Genomic DNA, 13,643 nt, shown 5'->3' on the forward strand with positions numbered 1-13,643 from the left:
GTATTTTTTAGCTAATATCGCCTTTAAAATGGGCAAATATAAAAGCCTTGTAGCAAAGCCTTAGGGTCTAACCTGATTTGGTTCAGAAGAGAGAATGAAATTTCTTGCTGTACCACCTAGAAAGGAAATATTTTCTTATCCTGTAGCTAATTTCAGAGGAATGTTGCAACGACATCAATGGTTTACCTGAGAAGCAGCTTTAACAGATCCCAGCTGACAAGGAGCAGTTCTCTTTCTCCTTTCCTTACTCTTTCCAAAGGGTGATACATCTGGTCTTGAAACAAAAACTAACATTTTTTTAATGATTTTTTATTCTAAGCTGAAAGGGAGAAAGGAAGAGGAGGGAGAGTGGAAGTAAAAGAAGAAAAAAATTTATTGCGGTCATGCATCTTGGCAAAAAGCATTTAATTTGTTAGAAAGGTCAAAGAGGTTGCAATGTATCCCTTCATCACCTTGGTCTTGGTTGTTAAGGAAGATGGAAGTGCTGAAAAATGATACTTAATTTTTTGGGTAGTTGTTATTATTGTTTATTCTGAAGGTGCAAAACACTGATTAAGAGAAATATTTCTGACTTTATAGCAAACTTTGGCAATACATAATTTCTCTGGAAAGAAGAAAACCACAATTTCATATTTCTCACTAAGACTGTGGCAGTTTCTGGAATGATGATTTAAGTGCAACTGTTATGATTCCAATAGGACAGTTCTTCGTAGTTTCAAGAGAGTGTAAAGACTGGTGGAAAAGATTTCAACAGTCAATGGATTTTTATATTTTTCTTCCCAAGAATATGACAAATCACCAGCTGTTATTTGCTCCCACTTGTGTGCAAACATTGTGTGAACATATGAACTTCAGTGTACAATGCATTAATTTTCTGTTTTAAGAGAAAGAATAGATTTCATTTCCAGATGGGATAATACTACCTTCTAGCTATCCTAGGTAGTCAGTGGTATTCTTGTTAGTCACTGACTAACAAGAGTATTCTAATAAACAGCAGTTTAAATAAGCAATACATGCTTTTTTTAGGGATAAAAGCAAGAGCATGCAAGCATCAAAGCAAAAACTTGCCTTTGAATAAATGTGTGCCATAACGGTCTTCTGAAATAATTTCTGGGCACAAAATTTCTGTCAGTGATAAATTTACTGTAGGGATTCAGTTTTGTCTTAGGTTGCAAATGTGATTTTCACCTCTATCCTAATAATTGGCAACGACTGCAGGATTCCTATGTTTTGAGAAATTTTCAGCTGCCTGTTTAGTCTTAACAAAGTAATTAGCCAGTTGCATAAATTCCGTGAGGGCCGCCAAAAGGACACCATTTCCTGAAGATAGCCACAGAGGGCAAATATTTTGCCCTGAATAGCACATCAATTACTGTAGACGCAATGGAATAGTCAAAGGTTGTAGTCAAAAGTTACTGCTAACTCTTAACTGCTTGGTGTTCTGTGGGGGGAGCATCATTTCTACATGCTTTCATGTTTTGACTAAAAGAGAGGAACCATTTTTCGAGAACTTTGATGATGCAGAATCACAACATGAGCTGTATTAGATTCTTTATGTTGCTCTTTTTTTATGTTTGTACAGAATTTGCAAGCTCTTGGTAGATTCTAGGAAGAAAGTGATGCCTGCCCTGCAAGCATGTTATTGGAGACTTAGGAAATTCATTTCAAATTAGTTGAAGAGCTGTTCAGCTGAAGAGGTGTGAGCTTAGCATGAAGACAAATGGTTCATATGTCTATGTATACATAATTTTGTTTGTCACACAAAAGGACAGAATTTATTAAAGTGGATGAAATGAAGGTAAGCAGAGGAAACTAACATCTTGTCAGCCCAATCATCTTTTCCAGTAGTGGCCATTTAATGGAAAATGCAGCTCATTCTGCCCCAATACCTATATTTTGAATGCAATGAAAGAAAAGCTACCCTTCAGTGCTTCAGATAATATTTTTAGCAATAGCTCTTGAGGAGTTTCCAAGAAAAAAATGTGAATGGTCTTTCATAAGTGAAAATCTTCATGCCCAAGTCAAGTTGCTTGTTTGCGTAGTTGGACTGTGGGCCAATGTAAAATATCAGAATTGCAGATATTGAGGAAATTTACCACTGTGTAAATATTGGCAGGCAGTGAACAAGGGATACCTTGGTGGTGAGAGGCAAGCATTTTTCCCTATTATATTGTAGGCAAGAATGGTTATAGAAAGTTTTCACAACAGCACTTTTTTCTGTGAAGTAGGTAGCTACTCCACAACCTTTGTGGGTGACCTTTGCATTAGGGCTAGATATATTTCCACTTACTTTTTTTTCTCCTAATGCCATAAGTATTCTTAAAAATTAAATACTTTGAATGGGAATACTTTGAATGAGGTAGGGCAGAAAGAAGGAATAAACTAATTTTGGATTGTTAGCTATATAATATAGAAAATCATGCTTTGACTGTAACAAGATAAATATTTTCTCAACAAAGACAGATGCATATGGAGACTGAGTTTGGTGTAAAATTTAATGGTGTGTATTTCTATTTTGCTGGAAGTATATAGATAGTTTCATTTTTACCACTGTCACCTTTAGTGTAATTTTGTTTTTTCATCCCTTTTTGAGTTGTTGAAGTCTATGGCCTAATGTTTCAAGGTCAGATTTTCTCGGAGTATTCTGTATTCTGAAGTATTTTTTCAGTGTGGATACATACATTATAGGAAAAATCATATTAAACAAGCATTCAAGAAAAAGGTGTGGAAAGGTGAAAGGAGGTAATGAAACATTGGAAACAGCATGTGCTTCACTCCTTCCATGTAAAATAAAAAAGGAATTAATTTGAGTAAAACCTGCAGTTATAATATGCTTTTGCATTATCTATCTACTTTGTGCACTTGAAGTCCTTGTGTTTGTTCAGGGATTGAAATGTGTCCAGTCCTTCAGATGAAGAGAAGAGAAAGAATATTTTATTTCAGTACAAAGGGTATTTTCGATTTTCACTCTTTTATTCTTCTTCTAATTTTTCATTTTTCTTAATTTTACAGCTTCTGCGATCCCAGATAATGGAAGGAGATCCTGTCTAAAGCTTAAGGTGTTTGTGCGACCAGCAAGTAAGTTCTTCAGATTAAATTTTTGAGCGTTGCTTTCTAGTACCTGCTTTATTGTGTAGTCTAGTAAACAATTATTTTTTTTTACTGTTAAATCTTGTGTCTGTTCGGTACATACAGCAATGTTTGTGTTATGATTTTCCTTATACGTTCTTATCATTTTTCATAAATCTTTGTTTGAATTACTTGGCAGTTGCTAACTTGTTTCTTGAACTTTGAACAAATGGAAGACTTTTACTGGCATTTGGACAAGTGCCACAGACTTTAAAATATGAATATGCTTAATTATCTATAGTAAATAGAGAGAAAAAAAGAAAGGAAAAACAGGAAAGTGGGGAGTGTAAGGGTGTTTCACTAACATATTTGGCTGTTATCTCTATTTTTGTTATAGACAGCTGTATGAAAACTATAGGTGTTCATGATCGTGTTTTCGATGTTAACGACAAAGTAGAAAATTCATTAGAACCAGCAGGTTAGTATGCTTAGAGAATCTCTTTTAACAAATGCGTGTATCCCTCTGGTGCTTCAGTATTTTTTCCCTCTTCTCTCTGCATGCTTTGCATGGTAAAACTGCCCTGCTTTTGCACATTTCTAGCAGTGCTAATACAGCTCATGGTATATTTCCTGTATCTGTGTTTAATGCAGGGAAGTAAAAATGTTGCTTTATTTGGTTTTTTTTGGGATGACATGGTTTAGTGAAATTTTGTGTGTGCCAGTGTAAAATTTCCACCAGTATCCTGGAGCCACTAGCCCACCCAAGCCAAACACTCAGCATATTGGCAGCACACTCTATTTACTAATTGGACCCAAAGTTTTAGAAATAAAACCAATGGGCACACTTCATTTGTGTTATGTGGTTTCAAAAGACTTTCAGAAAAATGCGATCACTGCTTGTTGAATGCCAGTGCAGGACACAGGTATGCAACTAACTGATTTTTTGTTTAAAAAGAAACTAGTCCTTTAAAATTATATATAGTTGTATGTAGACTTGGTTAGGCAAAAAATCATTTTGCATATGTGCATATACATACACACATACACTGGTATATGGACAAATATATAAATGCAAATGTCTCTACTGCTTTTACTGAAGCAAACTGAAGTCTTGGGGGGCTTTTCTTGCCAAACACTGCCTTAGGAGGGCTCCTCATCTGCCCAGGGCAAAGTTGCATTAACCTTCACCATCAGTTAAGCTAACATGTTTCCATGTGGAGACTGCATGTGTATTGTTTGTGTGGCTGAAGCTTGTGACAGAAGTGTATTTAATTCTAGGGATATGAGTAACCTGAACGACTTAAAAGGAGTTAAAATTAGGTAGGTGTGTATGACAAGTATTTTCAATAGTGGTGGACCTGTTTGTTGTATATGTACCTACACACTGGTCATGTTGTATTAAAGCATCAGTAATTAAAATAAACAGTCAATTACACAATCATATCAGAAAATATTGCACATATACCATTTAGTACATACAGATTACTGAGGTTTTTTTCCTCTTATGCTATTCGAATATGAAGTAACATTTTCTTTGCATATAAAACAACATATTAATTTAAAAATATTTTTATATTTTTGTTTTTATATTTATATATTTTCTCTTTTTTGTATCCAGATCCTTTAATTAAAATTCATTAGATATTCATAAGTATAATGAGGTTTTTACAATTTAGCTGATTTAAATTATTTATCTATGGATAAACAGTAGAATTTATTATTTTTCTTTAAAATAATTTTCAGATCTTTCTTAAAAATTTGGAGTTTGCAAATCAAAGGTGTTCTCTAAGTAAGTCTAAGTGCAAGAATATTGCACTTACATTGGCTATATTTATACATTTATTAGCAGCATTCTTGTACAGAGGATACCAGGATGTTCTTTCGCTGTCTCTACCCATCAGTTTGAAACTCAGTGGACTTTTTTACATTTTGTGATTGGGTGAACGATTTTGGTCTGATACTACTTGCAAAAAAGATCATCTGAGTAATACATGCCTGGCTTTAGTAAACTTGCTAAATTTTTGTTTCAACAGTGCTTCTTACTTCCTACTGATTGGCTATGACTAGCTAACATCTTCACAAAAGCACATCATTAGAAAGCAGTAGGCAAACCAGGCAAGCAAAATCAATCAAAGAGCATCCTGCAGTCTGAGATGAAATACTGTTTGTGTTACCAGGGGGAAATAATAACTTTAATGAGAAGGTTTGGTATCACAAAATTCCCACTCCTGAGATCAATGTATATTTCTGTTATTAGTTGGGCCAGTCACTGTTAGATAATCAGGCTGAGATGTGCCAACTGCTGTCACATTTCTCTGTTGTTGGCCTGTTAGGGTTGCTGCTGCCTTAGTGGATCTCATTGTATGTGTTCTGTGTCATGTACTAATATTCATTTTTCTGATGAGCATCTTCTGCTTCTGTGCTCTCCCCTAGACTGCCATGGTCTTCTTCCACAGTAGACAGAAGAATTGGAAGGCAGGAGGGTCATGTTCAACAGATTTCCCACTGTCATTTTTCTTGTAAAAATCACTGTTTGTGTGATTTTTGAACCCTTGTAATTTCACTGGTCTTGTTAAGAAATTTGTAGGAATCTACAGTGATTGCACTGTGTTGGAAGTAATTGGCTCTATTCCTATTCCTCCCCCTCTCTTTCTCCTTAATAAAAAAAAAAAAATCCTTTGACAAAAATTGCAGCTGTGCATATCCTGAAGTTATACCTGAAATATGTGATGTAAGGCTGTGTGATCTGAAAAATTCATAGCTGTCAAAATAATTTTTTCTGTATTGCTGGTATTTCCAGTGTTTAGTAGTGACCTTCTGGATTCTACTCAGGAATCTTTTCCTCTTCACCAATTGTCTTCAGTGTTTCAAATGAGGCAAACCCTTTTCCCCAAGCCTTACAGGCTGTGCAGTTATGACTCTGGACCTCCAAGGAAAATCATATTTGTAATGTCATTTTCATGATGACAGATTAATTGTGTTCTAATATATGAGTGCAAAAGCCTTGCAACAGCATTGAGAGAAAACCCAGATGATTTCTCAAAAGGGATGCCTTAATGTTACATGCAAATTATTTCTTCTGTGAAGAATGACTTTGTAAAAATGGCATCATAGAGGTATCTCCATGTTTTTCATTTAAGAGAAGTAATGTTTTCAGCTTAGTGCTTTTCACTGAGTTTTTCAGCAGTAGCCAGTGTTCCAGTTGTGGCAGTCACATAGTCAGAGAGAATGAGGATTTATTACTGCTGTGCACTAATTCTGCCCTATTGTATTTTAGTGCTGACTCACTGAGGTAATTAGGCCAAAATTGTTGACATTCAGTGTTGCAAATTCAGACTTATTTGCAATTCTAGAGGCAGAAGGTATTGCATATCATTCTTCTCTGCAGTTTTAGTTCATCAACAGTGAGTAAATGTTTCTAAATTGGGAAGAGCTAAGTTTAGATATATGAAAGGAGGTAGAACAGACAACACAGGGGTATTTTTTCCCCTGTAACTTTTAAAATCCATTTTAATTGAGTGAATTTTGTGAAGTATTGTATTTTCATTGCAGTGTCACCATAATACAAGATTGTAACTCAGAAGTGAAATGTGAAACAGCTTTTGGTATTGACAAGTACTGAAAGTAGCATTTTGAGAAGTCAGTATTCACTGATATTTTTTGGATTCCTTTGGAATAATTCTGGAGGAAAAATATGTCCAATATGCCTGGGAGGGCCTCCTTGCCATACATGGTGCAGAGCTGCAATTTAAGCCTTCCAGCCAGACTGTCCCACTGATCCCACAGAATTACAGAATTGGTAAGGTTGGAAGGGACCAATAGAGGTCATCAAATCCAGCCTCCATACACAAGCAGGTGCCCTAGAGCAAGATTTATGTCCAGATGACTTTTGACTGTTTCCAGTGAGGAAGACTCCACACCCTCTTTGGACACTCCATTCCAGTGCATAGTCACTCACACGGTGAAGAAGTTTCTCCTCTTCAGGTGTAACTTCCTGTGCATCAGTTTCTGCCCTTTACCTCTTACGTTATTTCCTGGCACCACCAAGAAGAGAAGTCTCTTTCTTACAAACATGAATGTATTTACAGCTTATCAGTGCTTGCTTTTCATACTTCTGCCTTGAGCACCACTGAAACCTGTTGATAAACCTTATGTGATTATAGCATCAATTAGTGCTGGAGAAAGTCCATGTGATAAATTGCTAATTCAGTTTACTGTGCATATTGCTGTGTAACTGAGCTGGGGCTGAAGAGCCTATTAACCTCAATTATGCTAAGTGCTCTCCTGATTTTATGCTAGGTGTCAAGGATATGAAAGGGAGGGAGCTTGCTTGTAGCTAAAGCCAAGTGTGAAAGGCTCCATGAAAAAGCAGCATGGTGATTCCAGTGTCCTAACTCCTGCTTCCCATAGTACCTCTAGCTGGAACTGCTCAGATCTCACCCAATGTAATCCTGGCAGTGCAGTTTTTTGAGATGAGAGCTATGAGGCAGAAGCATCATAGACACACTGACATCTCTGATAAAATAAAAAGATAATTGCATTAAATTGGGGTGATACTATTAATTTTGCTGGAAACTTTGGTGTTCTAAAATAAACTTACAGATATATTTTCAGGCCACTTCACACTTCCTAAAAAAGGTTTGGCTTTTTCCTTTCATTTAGTAATGAAGAACAAGAGCTGATTTTTTGCAGCAAGCCTCAGACTGATTTTTTAATAGCTAAATTAGAGATAGCTTTAGATATGGAGGATATGGAGAGCTTTGTGGAGAAAAATACCACTGCTATAACAGTGCTATCAAAGTTACCACTGTTAACCAAAGTTGATTTTGACTTTGCCTACCTTTTTTGTTTTACAATCTGTGGCTTTTAGGCTGATCTTAAGTTTACAAAAACTAAACAGGACTTTACTATGTATAATAAGTTTAATATTTGCTACCTTGTTTTCTTCTGCCACTAATGCAAAAGCATGTTTTCCTAACTCATCTGGTTCTTTTTTCATTAGTTCTAGCAGCATATATGTGAATCTCTATTTTGTGTACCATGAAAGGCAGTGAGATTTTCCAGATTGAGTATACATACTAATAATTTGGTGACTGTCATGTGTTAGCCTTTAAATTTTTGTTTCAAGAAAGAAGGAATGATGTACATTTCCTGCTCATCCCCAGATGCAACATACTTCAGTGGAAGTTTTGTGCATGGAAGGGGCATCTATGCTTGGGTTTACAGGCTGTCATTTCCAATTCAGGAGCCAAAATCTGTAACTGAATTAGGGGACTAACTGCAGAATGAATTCTGGACCTCTGCAACACTTACGAGAATCAGATGTTTCTATTTAGCTGCCTCCCAACTGATATCGCTATCTAATGAAACATCCAAAGCTAAATCCACAGTGTTTTACTGGAGAGGAATCTTTCATTCCTCAATCTGCTGAAATCAGACGTAGTTTCTGCTCCTCTGGTCTTCAGTGGGAGTTTTGCCAGTAACAAATGCAGGACTTGGCCCCAAGTTGGTTACATAACAAGGTATTACATGCTTGTGAAAGTCAATGACAGCACGAGGCTCATTGGCCTATTTCATAAAGGCACTGATATCTACTTACAGTTGTCAGCTCAGTGAGAGTTTATTAAGGATGCAAAATCTCATTGGAATGTATGCTTTCTGTTTGAACAGATGATACCGTACATGAGTCAGCCGAGCCATCCCGTGGTGAGAACGCGGCACAGACACCAAGGATACCCAGCCGGCTTTTGGCAACTCTATTGTTCTTCCTGGCAATGCTTTTGATATTATAGCGCAGTATGCTCCGGCAACCTGTCACAGAAAATATCAGGGTCTTGGAACATCAAAGATCCACCTAACTGCTCATCCCAGGAAAGGGACTTTATTGTTTTTGCAGATGTCAAATTGTTATTTTTCCCTTTTCTTCTCCCTTTTAGCCTGAATTCAGCAAAAATTTGAAGGGGATAACTAGCTTCAGCACCCACCCCTACCAACCCTGTGACTTTCTTAACCTCTCCATATAAATAAAAGGACTCCAAATGAAAATGCCAAACTATAATAGTGACACTAGTGATTCTTGTTTTCCTCTGCATTCTCCTTTAAGAAGTCACCTCTGTTAGCTCACTGTGTCATCCATACATGGACAAGAAAGTGTAGTGGCAGATGCAGTCAGTAAGGGATAAGGAAATTGAGTGAAAACCTGGGAGAGTCTTTCTCTGTGATAGAATATTTATGCCTTCTCATTCAGCACTGTAAGATGGTCATGCAAGGTATTGTGTCACCATGTCAGGACAGGAGGGGAGATATTAAGAATAGACATAATATAACACCATTTCCTCCAGAGTTTCTAAATTAACAGGCTTCTGAAAGGGGAAGATGATGTTTCTTATAGGACTGTCTTGAAACATCTTTGACAGTACAATTTTTGCTCACAAGTAGAAATGCTGTCTTTGGTGAGAGGAAAAAGTTAGTATTTAGGAATGTTAGCACACAGCAGGCAAGGTCAGATTTAAGAAACTTCTCTGGGGGTATGAGTGCCTCTGTTATTTCGTTTTAAGGGGATAATGCACACCGGCTTATTTTATTTTAAAACAAATCACCATGGTGCTAAAATTTTTTTCTTGAAATGCAGAGGCACTTTGGAGATTAAAGTGACCTTCCCCAGCATTGACTTAGTAGCTGATAGCCTTGGATGCTGCTCTGGGTGTTAATACATGCTAGAAGAGGACGCTGGTGGCAGAGGAAACATGTTTGGGACACAGGATCTCCGGTGTTGTCTTGATTTGTCTCTCCTGTAAGTTCCTCAGTCATGGGAATAAACAACCTATAGAAGAAGCTGGGGCAGTCTAATAGCATTGTTTGGTGGGGGGAGAGAAAAGAAGTGTGGAATATGAATTAAATGTTGATTTTTTATCTTTTCCCCTTCCAGTACAGTTTGAAGAGTAAAAGAAACGTGTTTATCAGCTGGAGATAAACTAGATGGGCTCCCAAAGACTTAACAAAATATTTTTTTAAAAATCCACTAGAATAGAAAATACATTATTTAGATATACTTTATGCTGAGAGTGAGTATATATACTTGTCCTATTTAAACATGTGAGAGAAGCGGTAACCCTTGATGCAATTAGGAAATGGGACTGTCTTGTTTGATGGAATTAGGAGTGACCCTGTTTAAGGAATCTGAGACTTGGCTAACAAAACTTGAAAAAGTAATTTGCCAGGAAGTGCAAGCCTTGGAGTATTTTTTGGCTAGGCTACTTTTTTCCATAAAATTTCGACTGCTAAGCATCATCAGTGAAATTTCAGACCCAGACTGAAATAGAACTTTTCTGACAAAAACTGCAGAAATTAGGTTAAATGTGAAACAAAACATGGAGCATATTCAAGCAAAACAAAAATTTTCTATATTAATTATGACATAATTGAGTGATGTCATTAGTGGACACCACTTCATAGACTTTTTATTTGTAAATGAAGAAAGGCCTTCCAGAAGTTGAGGCAGGAGAGGGAAAATATTTTGATATGTAAAGGGAGGTTTAATGAATGCTGAGCTATGACCTGGGCTTGCCTGATATCATACATGTTCATGAAGACAGGGCCTGTTCTTGCAGGGGGAATGCAAGAAATTTGCTCTAGTGTGAAGTACATGGGATAAAAATTCACAGTCCAAACAGTGAGGGAAGTCATAATCTCATTACAGGCTCTCTTTGCTCTCTTTAAGATATATATACTTGATACACACATAATTAGTTTCTGTAGGTAGGAATTAAAAAGCTTTGGATAAGGTGAGCTTAATCAGAATGCACCTTATCAAATGGATTATTAACCAGAGTACAGATAATATTGCATGATGTGTAACCATATTAAAATGATTTATAGTAATTGCACGCAGTCATACAAGTAGTGCAAATTTGATGTAGAAATGGTGACTTCATTTGTCATCCTTTGTCTCTGAATGATGTTGAAGACATACATTTACCCACGCAAAGGATTGTCATCGCGTTATTCCTGATGAAACTCACCCTTTCGTATTTTCCCAGAGCCTTGCTCCATAGGTGGGGGACAGCACAAGCAAAGATCCCCAGGTTGCCCAGCATACCTGGAAGCAGCGTTCCAGGCACTGGCAGTTTCATGCTTGATGGTATTAGGCAATCCCAGTCATACTAGTACATAAATGTTGGTGGGTTTTGTGCTGTGTTGCAAACATCTGGATGCTTTAAATGCAGATGTTGCTGAAAATTAAGGAGTTTCTTGCTCCCTTCATCTGCCCTTGCTCAAGTCTGAGGTACTGATTCTCCCCAGCCTAAGTGGGTTACTTACACCCATGACCTGCACTCCTGGCTGCCAAGGGCATTGCAATGTGAAGCAGGTAAAACAGGGATCAGTCAGTTTAGTGGATACTGTGTATCCTTCAATAGACAAGGTAACATTTCGTGTTAGTTTAGAATATTGTTTTGTACTGTACTTACCTGGATGGCGAAGGAAAGACAAGTAAAACTTAAAGCTATGTTCTTTAAAGTCTGTATTATTAGCAACCTCTGTTGTATATAGTGTTTGATAATAAAGTATTAATTTGATTCTTATATCTTTTGTAAGTGAGAACAATAGACTTTCAGGATATTAAAATCACTTGTTGATTACAAGACAGAGCTTTGAAGCATCAAGTGTGATCATGGCTGAGAACTGAGAGACAAGTGGCCATGACACTGCAGCATACAGGACTCATCTTTGAAAATTGCTCATCTGTCACAAGACTTCATAATGTCAAGACCTGGAACAACATGACTTTTGATGATCAATGTTTTGTCCTTGGTGTTTAAAGGTCTTATATTGGAGCCCAGTGGTTTCTGTGTTAGTTTTGTTCTTTTTGTATCATGTTTGTTTCTAAAAAGGCTTTGGGGATATAACAACTTTTCTGTTATTTTGTTTGTTTGGGTTTTTTTTTTTTTTTTTAATTTGTGGTTTTTTCCTTCTGATTTTTTTCTGGATTTGTTCCCATGAATAGTTTTTTCCAGAAGACATCTTGTCAGTGTCACATGTGATATATGTATGTATTTGGTTCCAAAATAATTAGAAACAAATTTGGGAAGTACTGGGAGTAGTTAAATAGATTGTTTCCTTTCCTCTATAATTGTGGAAGGAAAATGGTTGTATTTGTACCTGTTGGTTCCCACCCCTAGCCCTCAAAATTGAACTTAATCCATTGCCTTAGGAGTGCAATGGTTCCGTCACTTTCAGAGGTTTAGAGTGTTAACTCTCCCTCCCTTTTCATTACACTTGGATTTTGTAATTGCCAGTTTTAATGTACAACCCTCCACACTTCTCTGCCCTCTTCCTGCCCTGCCTCATCTCTCACCCTCCTCCTTTTTTAATTTGGAGCTTTGAATGGACAGACCTGTTTCTGGTCTGGCATCACTGAGTTTTTCCCATGCATTCACCCTTGAGCTTCTCAGATGTGAGACAAATCTCCCTACAATAGGCTTGCTGCCATTGTCTGTACAGTTTAATAGATGCTGGCATGTTGGAGGTTACCCATGAGTCTGCGAAATCCGCTTACCATGCTTACTCTTGACACCCCATTGAAGACACTCATTGTGTGTGCATCTGGGTATGAAAGTTCAGCTCAGTGTGGTCCTGTGCTTGTACTGCCCTGCTTTGCAGTTTCTTTGCACTTATTCATTGAGTGCTGTTTTTGAAATGCTTACATTATATGAACTTAAAAGAAAATGTTAGAAAAAAAACCACCCAAACCCCCTGCCCCATAAGATCTGTATTTGTATATACACGTGTCCGTACAATTATACTTAAATAAAATTAAAGATTTTCATCATTTTAATTGGTTTGTTTAGACTACATTTTGGTTTAATGAAGTGCATTTTCATTTTGTGGGCTGTTTGTACCTGCCTTATCCAGAATCATAGAATGGTTGGGGTTGGAAGGGACCTTTAAAGGTCTTCTACTCCAGTGCTCCCAGAATAAGCAGGGATATCTTCTGCTAGATCAGGTTCCTCAGAGCCCCATTCAAACTGACCTTGAATGTTTCCACGGACAGGACAGGCAATGAGAGGAGTATGAGTAGGAATGGGTGAAAAATGCATCTTATGGGCACAACTGAGTACCTGGAGCTGTAACTCCAACGTCCTGGCAGATCTCTACTCTTCACCCTTTTTAATGTGTTCAAAGCTGTTCCAAAATATTTAGAAGGGTTAAGAGCTGTATCTGGTAAGTGCTGGTGCATTACATGGTTTCCATCACCACTTTGCCCTGCTCTGAGCCTTGCAAGCAATCTTCTATCCCTGGGTAACAAGTGGTTGTAAGGTGCAACTCTTCTTGAGGAGTAAACCCAGCCCTAGATTCGTGCAAACAGGGCAGCTGCAGTCCCTCTCTCCCCAGGATGTCTCTCTGACTGGCAAAGAGACGAAGTTGGATGTGGCTTTGAAATAGCGGCCATATCTTTCTTTACCAAAAAGGCTCAGAGCAGTTGAGCATAATGAATGTGAGAATTTGACCAAGGGTTCCTCCTGAAAGGAAGGGGAAGAAAAGTGGAAGCAAGAAATTGGATGGCTTTCTCCTCC

The 13,643-nt window shown here is 37.4% G+C and overlaps 1 protein-coding gene across 4 annotated transcripts in view; it reads left to right on the forward strand.

Annotated features, from left to right (window-relative positions):
- Nucleotides 1-12,904, forward strand: part of EFNA5 (ephrin A5) — a 235,645-nt gene extending 222,741 nt beyond the window's left edge. For 3 of the 4 annotated variants that reach the window (XM_033086565.1, XM_033086567.1, XM_033086568.1), the window contains 3 exons: nucleotides 3,013-3,078; nucleotides 3,467-3,547; nucleotides 8,740-12,904. In XM_033086565.1, coding sequence (XP_032942456.1) covers nucleotides 3,013-3,078; nucleotides 3,467-3,547; nucleotides 8,740-8,861 — 269 coding nt within the window. In that variant the 3' untranslated portion in view covers nucleotides 8,862-12,904. Of the gene's footprint in view, nucleotides 1-3,012; nucleotides 3,079-3,466; nucleotides 3,548-4,347; nucleotides 4,390-8,739 lie in introns of all 4 variants that reach the window. The other variant, XM_033086569.1, reaches the window with a different exon arrangement.
- Nucleotides 12,905-13,643: the final 739 nt, after the last annotated feature.

This window comes from Catharus ustulatus (genome assembly GCF_009819885.2).
Source record: "Catharus ustulatus isolate bCatUst1 chromosome Z unlocalized genomic scaffold, bCatUst1.pri.v2 scaffold_29_arrow_ctg1, whole genome shotgun sequence".
NCBI classification, from domain to species: domain Eukaryota; kingdom Metazoa; phylum Chordata; class Aves; order Passeriformes; family Turdidae; genus Catharus; species Catharus ustulatus.